General features: G+C 49.6%; 1 protein-coding gene across 1 annotated transcript in view; it reads left to right on the forward strand.

Annotated features, from left to right (window-relative positions):
- Window positions 1–29: 29 nt before the first annotated feature.
- JPH2 (junctophilin 2) overlaps window positions 30–16,053 on the forward strand; it is a 68,399-nt gene continuing 52,375 nt past the window's right edge. Inside the window, 1 exon segment of the mRNA XM_006147593.2 lies at window positions 30–752. Coding sequence (XP_006147655.2) covers window positions 374–752 — 379 coding nt within the window. The 5' untranslated portion in view covers window positions 30–373.

The raw sequence follows: 16,053 nt of genomic DNA on the forward strand, positions 1-16,053 counted from the left end.
GGGTCTTCCCCGTGTGAAAGTCTGGGGCCCCCCCCCCCCAGCCCACCCCTTCCACTGAGCTTTTTAAAGCGATCACACCGTTTGCTCAGACTCGGTGGAAGCCAGGCTTGGGCTTGTTGCGGGGACTTGAGTCTTTCCTTCCTGCTCCCTTCCCTGGCTGGCATCCTTCCAGGCATGGCACTGACCAGCCCACCCAGTGCTCACCTGGCTCCGGGGCTCTTCCAGCCTCTGCGGGCAGCTTGCTTCCCTCCACCTGGGGCTCGGTGGTGAGTCTGGGGGCCCAGCCCTGAGGGTGGCTAGAGAGTGTGGTGGCACCCCAACATCCTCTGCACCCAAGCTGGAGGACGGGGTGGTTGTCGGGGGCTACGATGAGATGAGCGGGGGCCGCTTTGACTTTGATGATGGCGGGGCCTACTGCGGGGGCTGGGAGGCGGGCAAGGCCCACGGGCATGGCCTGTGCACCGGCCCCAAGGGCCAGGGCGAGTACTCCGGCTCTTGGAACTTCGGCTTTGAAGTGGCCGGCGTCTACACCTGGCCCAGCGGAAACACCTTCGAGGGATACTGGAGCCAGGGCAAACGGCATGGACTGGGCATAGAGACCAAGGGGCGCTGGCTCTACAAGGGCGAGTGGACACACGGCTTCAAGGGACGCTACGGCACGCGGCAGAGTACCAGCAGCGGTGCCAAGTACGAGGGCACTTGGAACAATGGCCTGCAGGACGGCTATGGCACCGAGACCTACGCTGACGGAGGTGAGCCCAGCCCCGCCTGCAGAGCCCGGGTGGGGCCAGGGAGGATGAGGAACACGGGTAGAGGGTGGGAAGGGTAAGAGGCAGTTGGCATGAAATCGATTTGCTGTGTGGCCTGAGGCAAACTGCCCTACCTCTCTGAGTACTCATTATCTTAATGGTGAAGGTGGGGCCCAATGGGTTATTGAGAGAATTCACAGGAGTACTTAGTGCTTAGGACAAGACCAGCCCTATAAATACACACTCAACACACTCAACACAATGTAGTTACTACTGTTTGTGTGCTAGGATTTACAGCTGTGAGATGTCTGTTAACTTGTGCTGGCAGAGTTAGGGTCTAGTCTCATTTTGCCATGAAAATTACTTTCAAGAAAAAGATTGTAAGGTATGCTCATTCACTCATCCATCTATCTACCCACCCATCCATCTATCCATCCCCCCATTCACTCACCTACCCACCCGTCCATCCATCCATCCATCCATCCATCCACCCACCCACCCACCCATCCACCCATCCACCAATTCACCTTCCTAACTTTCCATCCATCTACTCACTCACCCATTTATCCATGCATTCACCCATCCACTCACCCATCTATCCATCCACCACTCACGTATGCATTATTTCATTCAGGGCACATTTCTATTTACCTCCTGTTTACTAGGCACTGCGCAAGGATTAGATATAAAGAGGATTGAGGCCCAGTCCCTGGCCTCACGGGTGGGCACACACACACTGTACACGTGTCTGTTTGGAGCACAGTGGCCAATGAGGGCTGTTAGAATTGAGGGAGTCAGGGAATGCTTTAGAGGGGACATTGCGCCAGATCTGATTGGGGCATTGTGCTGGTGACGGTCCAGGCAGAGAGAGAGGAGAGGTACAAAAACTCAGGAGCCTGAGAGGACTTGGTGGGATAAAGAAACAGGAAATTCTGTGGCCAAACAGCCTTGTGAAGTGACAGAGCAGATGACCTCATCTATGGGGTAGAGGCGTGGACCTAACACTTCTCTGGACCTCAGTTTTCTCATACATGGAGCAGGGCACTTTGGAGTATCAGTACTGCGCACTGCACGGTTGGTGGACAGACAGCGTCGGCATCGTCTGCCGACCAGGTAGAAATGCAAGTGCAGGGACCCTGCTCGGCTGTCTGAGTCACGGCTTCTGAGCGCGGCTCTAGAAAACTGCTTCAACATACCTGTTTTAGCGTGCATTCGTATTTTTTTATTTTAGGCAATTATTGTACAAGTTGAAGTTGAAAAAACGTTGTAAATGAGGAGACAGTAAACTACAAGTCACAAGGCACACTGGCCTGCTCCCTGTTCTGTGCACCTTGTAAGCTAAGGAGGATTTTATATCTTTTTTAAGAAATTGCCGAGGGTGTGTGCTCGCACCAGAGAGAGACAGGATCGGGGGAGGGGTAAGAAAGCACCTCCCATGAGGCATGATCACTCCGCTATCCCTTCTCTTCCACTTCTCCCTCCTTTCAAGATTTTGGGCACGTGATCACAGTGCCTGGGCGTGTTTTTCAAGCCACTGGGTCTGGGACTCGAACTGTACAGTCATCCATCTGGGATCCAGCCACCTTAATTAACAAGCCACTGACTGGGCTGGCTTTCCACTTTTAAATTTAAAAAATTAAAAGAAAAATATTTTTGGGGGGACCAGCAGTTAGCGTAATGGCTATGTCGCTGGACTCCTACGTAGTTGACCATGGTTTGTGTCCCGGACCCGGTGGCTTAAAACTCATGCCGGGTGCGTGTGCATGCATGCCCAAGATCCCGAGAGGAGAAAGGAGGAGAAGGGATGCGTGTGGCCATCCCCCCTGAGAGGTGATTTCTTGCTTTCTGTCTCTCTGTCTCTCTCTGTCTGGTGAGTGCACATGCCCTATAGAAAAAAACCTCTTAAAAAAATATTTTTGGGAACGTGAGAATCGTATGTCCTTATTGACTATCGAGTATCCTGTCCTGCAAAGCAATGCTATCCAACTCTTCACAGATAATGTTTGCTGGCTCCTGGTCTAAACAGCCAGCAGCTTCCTTTTGACTCTGGGTAGATATCTTTCCACTGTGCTGATTGGAAAGAACAGCTAACACAGAAAATTCAAAAGCATAGATAATTAAACATAAATAAATAGGGGCTGATAGGTAGCGTGGTGGTTAAGGGCTCTGGACTCTCACATGGCTGACTGCTGTTCGAGTCCTGGACCTGGCGACTTGCTTTCTCACTTTCCCTTTCTCTCTCTCTCTCTGACTCTGTCCCTCTCTGGTCAAATTAAAATAAATAAATAAAGAGTTAAACAAAATATTTCTTAAATAAAATATGGCACTGGAAGACATTTGTAGGGTATTGCATGTGTCACTTGTCTCCCCTCTTTATGACAGAGAACAGTAAGTGGGCAGTCAGGGGGTAGGCTAGGGGTGGGGGTGGGAACGGGGCAGGTGAGGCCAGAAGGGACATCAACCAGGCCAGGGTCAAGGTTTGTCCAAGCTGAGGCCCTCGGGCATGTTGAGAGCAGCCATGGATACAAGATAGATTTGTGTCCGGGCTGCCGTTTGGCTTCTGGGCAAGGCCTGCCTTCCAATGAGTCTGGGTGGTAGCAAGGCTGTCCTTGAGTTTCTGTGGGCACACATGGAGGGTGGCTTCACAGTGTGGCAGGAGCTGGATGATTTCTGGCTGCACCTGCGCTAGTTTGGTGACCATGAGCTGCTCACCGAATCTCTCCAGTTCACCAGACGTTTATCCTGGAAATAGGGCTTGGCGATGGGAACGCAATAGCTAGCAAGCCTCGGTTTCTCTGGCTGTAAGATGGAGATAAATCTTCTTTCAAGTTTCCTATAGGGTGCATGCTTTCATCTCAGAGAGAGAGGGGGAAAGTGAGAAATCACCCCCCATCGCCGCCGCCAGTGGGGATGTTCACGCTGCACACTTTTCTCCTCCAGACTCCTCTTGGGATTTTGGGGTGTACACACAAACGTGCTTGGTGTGCTTTTCAAGTTGTAAGGTCCGGGACTTAAACTGTGTATTTCTCCATGTGGGATCATCTGCCTTAACCTCTGTGCCACCTGCCGGCCCAAGATCATTCCTGAGCACTACGAGATGTCCAGTACCTCTGCGCTGTGCACGAAGGCATTCACTGAAGTGCTTTCTCTTTTCTCTTTCTCTTTAAACCAAGAGAAATTGTGCATGTGTGTTGGGGACCTGGGTGTGAGTCACAAAGACACACATCTCTGGATTGAGCTGAACGTGGGAAATAATGATCTCCCAGTACGACTACAAGGGAGAACCCTCGCTCCTTTGCTCACTCCTGCACACAGCCGACATTGCCCTCTACTGCTCTGTGCCAGCGCTGTCTCACAGCAGATTCCAGGGGCTGGGCAGGGTAGGAAACAAGCTTCTCAAAGAGGTCAGTCCAGTGAAGACATTATTTAAACAAAGAAAGAAAGAAAGAAAGAAAGCAGAAACAACTATATATAAATTTCCAGAAGTTACTAGTGTTATGAAAAAAGTACCAGAGAGGGGAGACGGTGGTGTTTTTAGATAGGATGGTCCCAGAAGCAGGGTGGGTAGGACTAGAGAGGAGGAGAGATTTCCAGGTAGAGAGGATGGTGATGCAAAGGCCCTGAGGCAGGACTGGGCTTGCGCGTTTGAGGACCAGCAAGCACAGACTGAATGAGGGGTACAAACGGGAATGGAAGTTGGACTTGTTGGTGTGGGCGCGATCACACAGGCTTTGCAGACCCTGAGTCTGATCTAGGTGTGTCCCTGGTCCTGGGCCCAGGGAACCAGGAGACCCACTGCTCTGTCAGTGGTCTAGATCTCTCCCAAATGACATGGCCCCACACCCAGGGGCCCTGGAAGTTTCATAGAGTCTCTCTCCCAAGGCACACATGAGGTGTAACTCTCCAAAATTAGATGTGGCTGGTGCTATGGAAAATCTCTTTAATCAACCTGTCATCAGTCCCCAAGGGTTTGTTAAGGCCCTGCCCTTTGCCCCACCCTAGGTAGCGGTGAGGGGAGTGTGAACAAATAAGATCGTGTGCTGAGCCGCAGTGGGGCCGGGCAGTCCTGTGTTATTACTCTGGTCCTACTGTGTTCCAGTACTGCACTCTTCTTTTAAAATAATTGTTTATTTTATTTATTATTATTATTTCGATTTTACCAGAGACAGAGAAAGAGGACAAGTGAGAAAGCAAATTGCCAAGTCCAGGACTCGAACTGCAGTCAATGATATGAGAGTCCGGCATCCCAACCACCATGCCACCTGTCAGCCCTGCTCTTTAATCTCTTTAAGACTTAATTTCCTAATCCATAAAATGGATTTATGCTAATCTCTTGTAAGATTTGTCATGGTGGAAGTGGGTATTCCATAAACAGCAGCTGCTACTGTTATTCTGAGCTACAATTCAGACATTCAAAAATATTTATTGAGTGATTATTGTGAAGTCAAACTAAGACAAACTGAGGTGAGGAGTAAGAAATAAACAGAATGAAAAAGTTCTCTGCCTTCCCAGAGACTCTCAACAGGGAATAGTATTACAGTGCAGTGTTGGTGCAAGCACGGCTATTCAGGGGCCTAAGAGAAAAAAAAGTGGGCACCTAACCAGATCTGGGCATTCAGGGAGGCTTCCTGGAGGAGGTGGCAAGCTGAGCCTGCAGTACATGCAGGAATAAGCTAAGTGACCAGGGTGGAGGATGAAGACCCCAAGGGGAAGAGAACAGAGTGCACAAAAGCCAAGGGGTTCAAACCGCAGTCCGGTGGGGAGTGACAGCTGAACCTTGCATCTTATCTCAAAGTGCAGGACTCAGCACTCCCCGCCTTATCTTGCAGGCAGATGTGTAGGTAACAGCTGTTTTCACCCGGACAAAACAGCAGTCCTCCAAACCAGAGGTGCCGACCCATTTGTAGGTGATTAAATCAACTTAGTGGATCGTGACCTGTATTTTTCAAGACTAGAATAGAAAAGATCAAGGGCCAGCTAGATGGCAAGGTAGTTAATGCAGCTGGATCCTGCATGGATAGTTTTGTGGTTCAAGTCCCAGACACGGTGGCTTGAAACACACACCAGGCACATGTGCGTGCATGCCCAAAATCCTGGAAGGAGGATGGAGGAAAAGGGATTGCAGCATGGCCATCCCCTCTGGAGGGTGATTTCTTACTTTCTCTCTCTCTCCATCTCTGGTGAGTACACATGCCATGTAGCAAATGTTTAAAAATGTCTTTCTTTATCTAGGTGTATGTCAGCATGTAAACCTATTGTTTACTTCAGGTCATGGTTTAAAAGAAGTTTGAAAATCATTGTGCTTCAGTCTTTGAAGCCGCTGCCATTCCTACTCCGCAGACCACCCCCCCATCAATGCTATTGCTTCAGTCGGAGGTCAAGGTCTCCAGCTCTCACACAGGGAAGGAAGGGAGGGACAGGAGCCGGTCTGGCCTCCCAAACCCTGTGGAAGCCTCTTGGCTCTGGGCACCCCTCCCCCTCCTATAGCCCTCATTCCTCCCTGGCCATATATAGCAAAGCTAAAAATAGCTGCTGACTTAAAGCTGGGACAGGCCCACGCCCCAGCCCTGAAGTAGTAACGTGCTCGTATGGCTGTGTCGTATGGTCGTCCTCCCTCTGCCCCTGCCCCTGTTGCCCTGGGAGACTCACAGGCTTCAGCTCTATAAGAGCCATCAATGATCCTTGCTTTCTGAGGTTCTTGGCCCGGGACCCCTACTTGGCCCCAGAGGTGCATGAATACCCCCAAAGTGCAGGAAAGTCGAGCACATAGACTAGCTGTGCTTTCCTGGGGAGCATTTTCTCAGTCATTGGATTCTCAAAGCGTTCTTGTGCTCAAGTAACTTCCAGAATCATTGATTTAGTCCAATAACCCCCTCTTCAAAATGTGGAAAAAACAGGTCCAAGGTTGACTTTTTTTCCCCATAAAGCTAATAATAATAATAGTTCAGGTTTTTGAACTGCTTACTATGTTCCAGGCACTGTTCTTGACCCTTGACTTAGGTTGGGTCATTGAAACCTTCCCAACAACCTTGTGGGAAAGTACTGTTATTACCCCTACTTTACAGATGAGGAAACTGAGACAGCTCATGTAAGTATCCTCACTCAAGTTTCTCCAGCTAGGAGACAGCAGTGATGGAGTTTGATAATAATAAGTGATAATTAAATAGGTCATATTATTAATAAATATTTTCATAAATGAGAAACTATATCATAAAATAGTTAGGACTGCCTATACAGTGTGTAAGACCCAGTGCAAGATGCAAATGCTTTTTCAAAATTATTTAAAAACATGAAGATGGTAGGGCCAGCAGGTGGCGTGGTGGTTAAGGCGGTTGGGCTCCCTCATGGCTGACTACGGTTCGAGTCCTGGACCCAGAGGCCTGAAACTCATGCTAGGTGCATGTGCATGCTCAAAATCCCAAGGGGAGAATGGAGGAGAAGGAATTCTGGTGTGGCCATCCCCCTGGGAGGTGATTTCTTACTTTCTGTACCTCTGTCTCTGTCTCTCTGGCAAGTGCATGTGCCCTATAGCAAAAATATCTCAAAAAAAGAAAATGAAAAAAAAAAAAAAACTGAAGATGGTGACAACAGAGCATTATGCCAAGTGCAGGGCCCTTTTAAGTACAAAACGAACACACAGGAAGCTGGCCCTGGCAACAGGGTCAGCTCTATCTGCCTTTTACTGAGCCTTTTCTATGCGCCTGCTCTGTGTAAGACGCTCACACGCATTGTATTATCTAGGCTTCTCAATAATCTTCACATCCGCTATGATAGTGGCTTTCCGACTTTTATGGTTGCAATCCACAGGTATGTCATATTGTAATTCTGCGCCTTCACAGAACTATGAAACTGTAGATGTGCAGCTGAAACAAACCGTCATGGAACTATTTTCTCTTCATTTCTATCTTGTTGAGGGGATTAAATGTGGCCCGATGTAAGTAAAGCACTCGGAGCAGAGTTCGGCATGTGTTAGTCTAGGCTTATTATTATCACTGTGCTGAAAAGATGAGACTTTTGTGTTTAACTATGGCAGTTGAGTCCATAGCTAAAACTCCCAAATGTCTGTGCTCTGGATCCAGTTCCCTTTCTCCTATCCAAAGCTAATGACTTAAGCTCCTTTTAGTTTAATCAAGTCTGAACACCGGAGTTCAGTGAATTTGCCTGGATGGGGGCTGAGCAGAGCCTCGTGTGGGTCTCTGGGCCTGTGATATGCATTCCTTGCAGAGACAAGCTTGAAAGAACATTAATTCCCTATTTACTTATTTGCTCCCCAAAGAGTATCTTTTCTGTTGATCTATTTGTTAATCTTTATGCCAATATTATGCTGCTTTCGCTGCTATAGGGATTTTTTTAATTGCCAGAGGGCATGTGTGCTTGCCAGAGATGGAGAGAGACACACAGTGAGAGAGAGAGAAAGAGAGAAAGAAAGAGGGGAAAAAAACTCTCTGAGGGAGTGTGGTCACATTGCAATTCCTTCTCTATTTCTCCATCCTGCCGGGATTTGGAGTACACATGCACACACTTCCAAATTGTTTTTCAAGCCCCAGGGTGGGATTTGAACCTCGATTGGCCATGTGGGATCCGACTCCCTTAACTGCTAGGCCATGGAGCAGGCCAGTTGCTGTAGCTTTAAAATAAGTCTTAAAATCAGATGAAGTAAATCCTCCAACTTTGCTCTTCTTGTTCAAGTTTGGATTATTTTAGGTCATTTCCATTTCCATACATATAATAAAATCAGCTTGTTAAGAGTCTTCTGGGATTGTGATTGAGACTACGCTAGGTCTATAATCAGTTTGAAGGAATGGACTTCTTGTCAGCAGTGAGTTCCCCAACACTACTTATTATTTATTTCCTAAAGAATTATTTTTATTAACTTTATTCATTTTAATTTGACCAGAGAGGACAGGATGAAGGACAGGACAAGAGAGAGAGAGAGAAAGTGAGAAAGCAAGCCACCAGGTCCAGGACTCGAACTGCAGTCAGCCATGAGGGAGTCCAGCACCCTTAATCACCATGCCACCTGCCGGCCCCCCCAACCGTACTTGTTTAGGTCTGTAATTTCTCTCAGCGATATTTTGGAGTTTTCAGTGTCTTACACATGTGTTTGTCAATTTTAGCTCTAAGTTTTTTGTTTTAATGATACTATAAATGACATTTTAAATTTTATATTTTTCAATTCTCCATTGCTAATTTATAGAAATGAATTATTTTAATTTTTTATTTATTGACTTTGAATCCTTTCATGTTTTCTTTTTTTTTTTTGACGGAGTCTCATGATCGTTCTGCCTCAGCCTCCCGAGTAGCTTGGACTACAGGTCACACTACCACATCCAGCTTCCCGGGTGGGGAGGAAATCAGACCCAGGCCTCCTGTGGCCTCAGTCTGCTGAACGGCAGTCTCACCAAGTACTTGCTACCATGACTGGGACTGTTTTTCAGACTAAAAATGAATAATCTTTTCATCTAAAATTTCTTGATTGCTTTTAAAAATCAAATGTAAAAGTCCTTAGAGAAACTGATAGCACTAAAGGGCGACCCGTGGTACTTAAGCACTCAGGGTTTAGAATGGTGAGACCTGGTTCAAATCCCAGGTATGCCATTTATGCATGTGAGCCTGGGTATAGCACATAACCTCACTGAGCTTCCATTCCGTTTTTCATTATGGATGTCAAAATCGCCCTCAAAATAGGGTTGAGATAATAAAGGAAGATCAGGCCACATAAAGCGCTTAGTATAACGCCGGCATGCAAAAAATGCTAACAATATTCTCTGTCCATACTTCCCTCATACTCCAGAAGCGAATTAATTCATGATGGCCTGAGCACAGCTGTCCTTGTCTAAGCACAAAAGTTTGGGGACTTGGAGACAGTCACTAAGCCGACTTTGACTCTCTTAGTTCTGTCTAGAGTCCTGCCAGTGTAGCGGGAACCCTTGCCAGGCATGACTCCATTTCCAATGTAGAATCAGCATAATTTAACCTCATCACGAACATCTCATGTCCTCGGCCACCGCCAGGGATCAGCGTGACGGTGGAGTTGCTGTCTGGGAGGGTTCTTGGCCTTCTCTGGAGACGCCAGGGGAGCAGAGTGGCCCCTCGGCAGGACAGAGAAGCTAATATAATCAGCCTTTCCTCTCTGTGGCTTTGCTTTCTGGGTCCCATTGTCTGGTGGGCCAAGTCTCTGCAGACCTGCCCCTGTCTAAGCCAGGCCCTGGGATTCATCGAGCTTCCTTGTTTCCAAGGCCTGCTAATTCCAGGCCCCCAGCAGCTGTTCCCTGGACCAAGCCTGTCTGCCACTCCCTTGAGAGGAATGCTGAGTCTCAGCTTCTGAGGTCCTGGCTGAGGTGGAGAGCGGGCCATTGACCAGAGGCCATCCTTGTTCCCTCCTGTCCCTTCCCAAACTCAAGTCACAGGGTTGATGGCAGTTGAGTCTGGCCCTTTGTGCTCCTGTGTAACTGCCACTGCCTGCTTAGAGGAGGTTGGCTGGCCAGATCTGAGCCTGGCAGAGTCCACGAATCAATCCAGGGCCAGGAGGACATCCGGAACTCCCCTCTAGGTCAGAAGTGAGACCCTCATGCCTGGGGTATCTGAGCTGTGCTGGTGACCACGTGGCAGACGGTGCAGAGTGGAGGTCACGTGCTGAGGCCCGAGGACTGTGTAGCCTGCAGGGAACGCTTGGGTTGGCGGGCACCATGTTTCATTGCCTTGTGTGTGTGTGTGTGTGTGTGTGTGTGTGTTTTCTTTTTCCAATTAATAAAAAGGAGAAGGGCCAGCCAGTGGAGTGGTGGTTAAGGTGCTGAACTCCCCCATGGCCAACTGTGTGGTTCAAGTCCCAGATCTGACAGCTTGATAAACATACCGGGCATGTGTGTGTGTCCAAAATCTGGAGAGGAGAAGGGAGGAGATGGGATTGTGACGTGGTCATCTCTCCTGAGGGGGGAGTGTTTTCTACTTTCTCTCTCTCTCTCCCCCTCTGGTGAGCACGCATGCCATATAGGAAAATTTTTAAAAAAAAGAGAGAAGGGATTGCAGTGTGACCCTCCCCCATGGAGGGTGCTTTCTCACTTTTCCCTCTTTCTCTCTCTCCAGTGAGCACACCTACCCTCTGCCAAAATTAAAAAGAGAGAGAGAGAGAGAAGATTGCACAGAGTGCATGCACATGAGAGAGAGAGGGAAAAAGAGAGAGAGAGAGAGAAAGGGGGAAGGGGGAAAGAAAGGACACCCTAAAGAGCCTAGTCACTCTGCCATCCTTTTTCTTCCGATTCTCCATCCGGTCAGGATCCTGGCCGCACGTGTGGGAACCTGGTATGTTTGAGAGCTGCCGGGCCGGGTCTGGCTTCCTCTGTATGGCACCTAAGCACTGTACTGCGGGGCTGGCCCTCAGGACTTTTATCTTTAATTCATTGGAGTCCTTCAGGGGTTCCTTCTTAGCAGAGTGATCACAAACCAGCAGTTTGATGTGCTCTCGATGAAATGTAGGTGAGGACGTGGGCTGTCTGTGTGACATTGCTGCAGGGACGGTGAGCAGAGGGGGAGTTTGTGCAGGCCTTTGTGGGCCATTATGAGATTTGGGCTTTTACTGAGTCGAATGGGGACTGTAAAGGTGACAGAATCAGACTCCCCCATGGAATTTCTCCAGCTGCTGTACTAAGAGCCTAAAGTGAGAGGGAAGCAGAGTTGAGACAGATCAGTAAGAAAACTGCAGCGTCAGGCAAGAGATGATGGGAGCTTGGGTAGTGAGAGGAATTATGAAGGAAAGGCTGATAGATTTTGCTGTTACAACGGATAGGAGGAGTGAGAGAGAGGAGGCAAGGATGGTTCAGAGGCGTGGTCTGAGCTGCAGAGGGTGCACTGCTGAGAACTGAGACGGTGTGAGGCCAGGAGTTTGGTGTGGGACGCTGCGGGAGGGAGATGCCTTAGACACACCTGTGGCCCTGAGAGTGGTGCGCAGGCCTGTGCACAGGCACTGCAGCCTCCTTTGGGACCCAGGTCTCTCCCCTTGACCCCTTTTACCTCCTGCACACCTGATCCTTTCTGGTCGCCAAGGCCCTCAGGCTGTTGACAGCCCTGGGCATGGCTGAGCTGACCCAGGACCTGGCAAAGGGGCTTTTACCCAGGCCACAGGCGCAGGCTGTCAGCACCCAGGCGACATGGCCTGGTTAATCCTCTGCTTCTGTGAGAGCTGCGGGGTGTCATCCAGGGCAGCAGCCTCTGGGCGTGGGGGCGGTGAAGCCCCTGCAGGCTAAGGGGACTTGTTGGCCAGTCGTTGCCACCCACTGTGCTCTGGGGAGCTGGTCACAGGCCTCCCCACCCCCACCCCACTCCTCCACTTTGGAGATTCAGGAAGCCAGAGGCGGGAGCTGTGGAGATGGCAGCATTTGGAAGCCAGGGAGGATGGATCCTTGCATGTTGGCAGAGAGCAGGGCCTCAGGATTGCTGAGGGAAAATGCAATGTGGTTTAGTCCCAGAGGGACTGTCCAACTAGCTCCTGAGACCATGCAATGAAGTACTAAAGCCCACCCCTACTCACACCGGGAAAGGGACCTGAGGCATTTAAAATGAGCAAAAGCCATTTGACAAATACCTACTGAGAGCCTAAGAGCTAGGTAGTGTCTCAGATTTGGGGAGTGGAGAGGGTGCTGGGATTGTAGGAGAGTGGCGAACAGCTTCTTTGAATCTCTTTTTTATATATACGCTTGCAATGAGTAGACAAAAGTCTGGAAGGACCTAAATTGCTCCTGGGAGACGAAGCAGAGCTCTTTATTTTACATACCCCTCTGCTGTTTGAATTTTTTGCAATGAACCAATGTCATTTTTATACATTTAAAAAAATACCTCCTCCCCCAAATGCAAACAATATCTACATGTAGACATGATAAGACCCCTCAGGGTATGAAAAGGGTTTGTAGTGGGAGGTCTAAGTAGAGTTCTCCAAGCCTAGGCTCAGAATCCCAAGTGGTCCCCCTTGCCTCTCCCCATCTGGGGCATTCATCTCTTCAAGATAAGATAGCTTTAAATGAGCAAGCAAACTGGGAGACTTTTCTTCGGTCCCAGCTGAGCTATTGTCTGGCTGTGCGGTCTTGGGTAGGTCCCGCTACCCCTTTGAGCCGAAGCTTCCTCCTGGACCACACTCACCCTGAAGGCTCTCACGTGCAGCACTAACTAATAGTGTGGCCCCTGGAGGAGCGGGAAGGGGAGATCAACACTGAACTCAGCATCATGAGCGATTAGCAATGTCTGCTGTGGACGAGGATAGGGCAGAGGTGACCAGTGCGACTCTATACAGACTCCAGGCTCTGATCCATTTGTGACCTTCTTGGGCCGGAACTGTTCTCACTCACACCAGCATTGAGTTTGCATGTTTATAGATAGCAGGAACATGACAGTCCACATTAAACAGGGGGTGGAGCCTGCTCCTGCTGGCTCATGAGAGCCCATTGTTAGATGCCCAGGGACTTTGGGTAGGCCACACAGAGCAGTGGTCAAGTGCTATGTGGAAGGAGCTAGATCCTACATGGCCGACTCTGGTTCAAGTTCTAGCCCGAGGCTTAAAAACCACCCCAGGCATATGTGAGCGCATACCCAGGATGCTGGCAGGATGGGGGAATGGAGGAAAGAGGATTGCAGTGTGGCCACGCCCACTGGGGAGGCTTTCTCCCTCTCTCTCTTTCTCTCTAGCACATGCACATACCCTTTATCATTAAAAAAAAAAATCCACTATTTTAAAAATACTTTTTCAGGAATTTCACAAACTGACTCCAAGCACTGGTAGCCTGACCAGCCACGGTGAGAGTAATTTGCATGATGGGAATCCAGTAACACTGCCAGTCACAGTTTCTCTGTTTGCTTTTCTAGCAGACCTGGTTTTTACAGGCACACCACTGACTATAATACACAAATGCAAAATTCCCATCTTTCCTTTTCACCCAAAGTCAGGGTGACCAGCCATGTTGGTTTGTCTGGAACTGTCCTGATGGCCACATCCCAGGAAAGCCCCTCAGTCTCGGGCAAACTGGGACGAGTGGTCACCTCCCTACAGTCCTTTCCCTTGAAGTGAAGGAAGCCAGCATTCGCTGAGGGCCTGACTCTGCTAGATTGCCCATGGAACACTCAGCGACTCTGCAAAGTAACCCTGCTGTGAGGAGAGGAGAGGCTGCAGGCAGACCTGGTCAGGGCTTGTCCAAAGCCCCTGCACATCGATCACGTGACAGGGTCTGCCGAGCGTCCTCCACGTTCATCACCACGCTGAGTGCTGGGGCTGTGTGGTGGGCAAGGCAGAGGCGAGTGTGCCCGGGGAGCCTGCGTCCTAACGGCAGAGCCTGTACCTAAAGGTGACCTCACTACAAAGGGAGATAGATCGTTCGAAGGAGAAGTAGGAGAATTTATGAGCTCGTAACAGGAGAACCTGGCCTGGTCTGTGGTGAGACGAGGTATCCTGGAGGGGGAATGTTTAAGTTGAGATCTCAAGGATAAATAGGGGTTAACCAGGTGGCAAGAGAGCCCAACTATGGCAGGCACAGAGGACACAAATCCAGAGGCTTGGAGGTGGGGATGCAGAGAAACTGACCGGTGGAGTGGGTCAATAAGGCTGGAGAGGTTGGGAAGCCCAGATCATGAGGCCTTGTGGGTCACAGTGAGGAGTTTCGAGTTCATCCTTATAGACTCAGGGCACATCCTCGAACACCCTCCAGACCAGGCTCCTCCATCCCCCAGCCACTGAGAGTGTTAGCTACTGACAACTCCTGACTGGGCACTGCCCTCCATTGAAGGGAGCTGCCTTGGCCTCAGCCAATGACTGGTCAGTAGAGGAGCACTAAGACCTGACCACTGCTTTGGTTTTGGACAGCTCTGAAAGGCTACCCCAGCCCAGGAGATCCCCGTGGGGCCAGCTGAAGCTTCCATTGTAGATGTTGTTCATCTCCTTCCACTGCCTGTTCCTGCATCCTTCCTCACAGCCATCCTTCCTCAGGGCTCTCTCCCCAACTTACCCATATGCAATCTTAGTCTCGGAAAACATTTCCTAGGGAACCGGACCCCAGCAACCCTTGAGGCTTGGGGAAGATTTACAGGGTCTTAAGAGGGGGAATGACGTATTTATATCTGCATCTTATAAAGATGAGCAGTTATAGCAAAGGGTCACTGAAGATTCAGGGGACCAGGAAGGTACTGCTGCAGTCAGCCATGGCGAACTGACATGGCTTGGATTGGATGAAGGGGGGTGGAGATCAAGAGAAGTGGAAAAATTAAAGAAATATTCGGTGTGGGCTCTGTTTCCCAAGCCCATCCCATTTCCATAATTCTTTGCTCAGGCCTGACTCACTTTCTCTGGGGTGCTGGGTCCATAGACTTCATTGAGGTGAGTGAGAACAAGCTGGGATGAGCTCTCTGCTGTGAGGAACAGCTATATGGTTGTGGCCTGGGTGTGTGCGTTTACCACGTGTGCATTCCTGGTTTACCTGGGCTGACCTTGGTGTGCTTGGACAAGAGCCCTTGGCCTCAGGACTTTCTGGTGCTCACTCCATACCTGCCACACTCCATCTTAAACCCTGTCTGAAATCTGTTGATGACCCTTCTGCAGGCCTGCTCAGAGCTCTTTTGCTAATATTTGAAACCACCTGAGAGGTCTTGGAGAAGGATTAGGAGGGATGGGTGTTAGACAAAATAGACAAGATACAGACAAGAGAACTGCCATGGGAGATAAGTGACAAATGTCTCAGGCATTTGGAAGTTTGGAGGAAGGAAGGTGATTTCCTGAGACTGAATTTTGGGGGATTTGGGAAGACCAGGCTGGGAGGTGAGTTGGAACCAGGTCATGGAGAGACTGGACTGTCAGATGAGGCCTTCCATAGGCCTTGGGGACCCTGGAGAGGAGCACACCTGGCTCCTTTCTCTCCATCCCTGTGAAGTTCCCCAGGGACACCGACATTCCCTTGCCCGAGGGGTGGGGTCTTCAGTATCCATTCTGCATTTGGAGACAGAATCCCTGGTGTGCTTGCCTCTTCTCTGTCTCACAGTGGGTTACGTATCTCCTAGCCTCCCCTCGGGCTTCTGAAATGGTCACGCTTTCTTTAGAGCTGGCGTTTGGGTGAGGACTGCCAACCACATAACATCTAAGGGATGTTTTCTGATTCTCAAGGTACAAGCCATAGTCAGGACACTCAGCTGTGACTGCCAACAACTGCCACGCTGTGTCATCATGAGCAAGTTGCTTGAATGCTTAGGTTTGAACAACTATAAAACTATAATGATAAGGGGCTGGCCGGTGGCCTGGTGAGGCGGCTTGTTCGCACGTGGCCAACTACATAGT

This window comes from Tupaia chinensis, unplaced genomic scaffold, assembly GCF_000334495.1.
Source record: "Tupaia chinensis unplaced genomic scaffold, TupChi_1.0 Scaffold000216_1, whole genome shotgun sequence".
Classification (NCBI taxonomy): domain Eukaryota; kingdom Metazoa; phylum Chordata; class Mammalia; order Scandentia; family Tupaiidae; genus Tupaia; species Tupaia belangeri.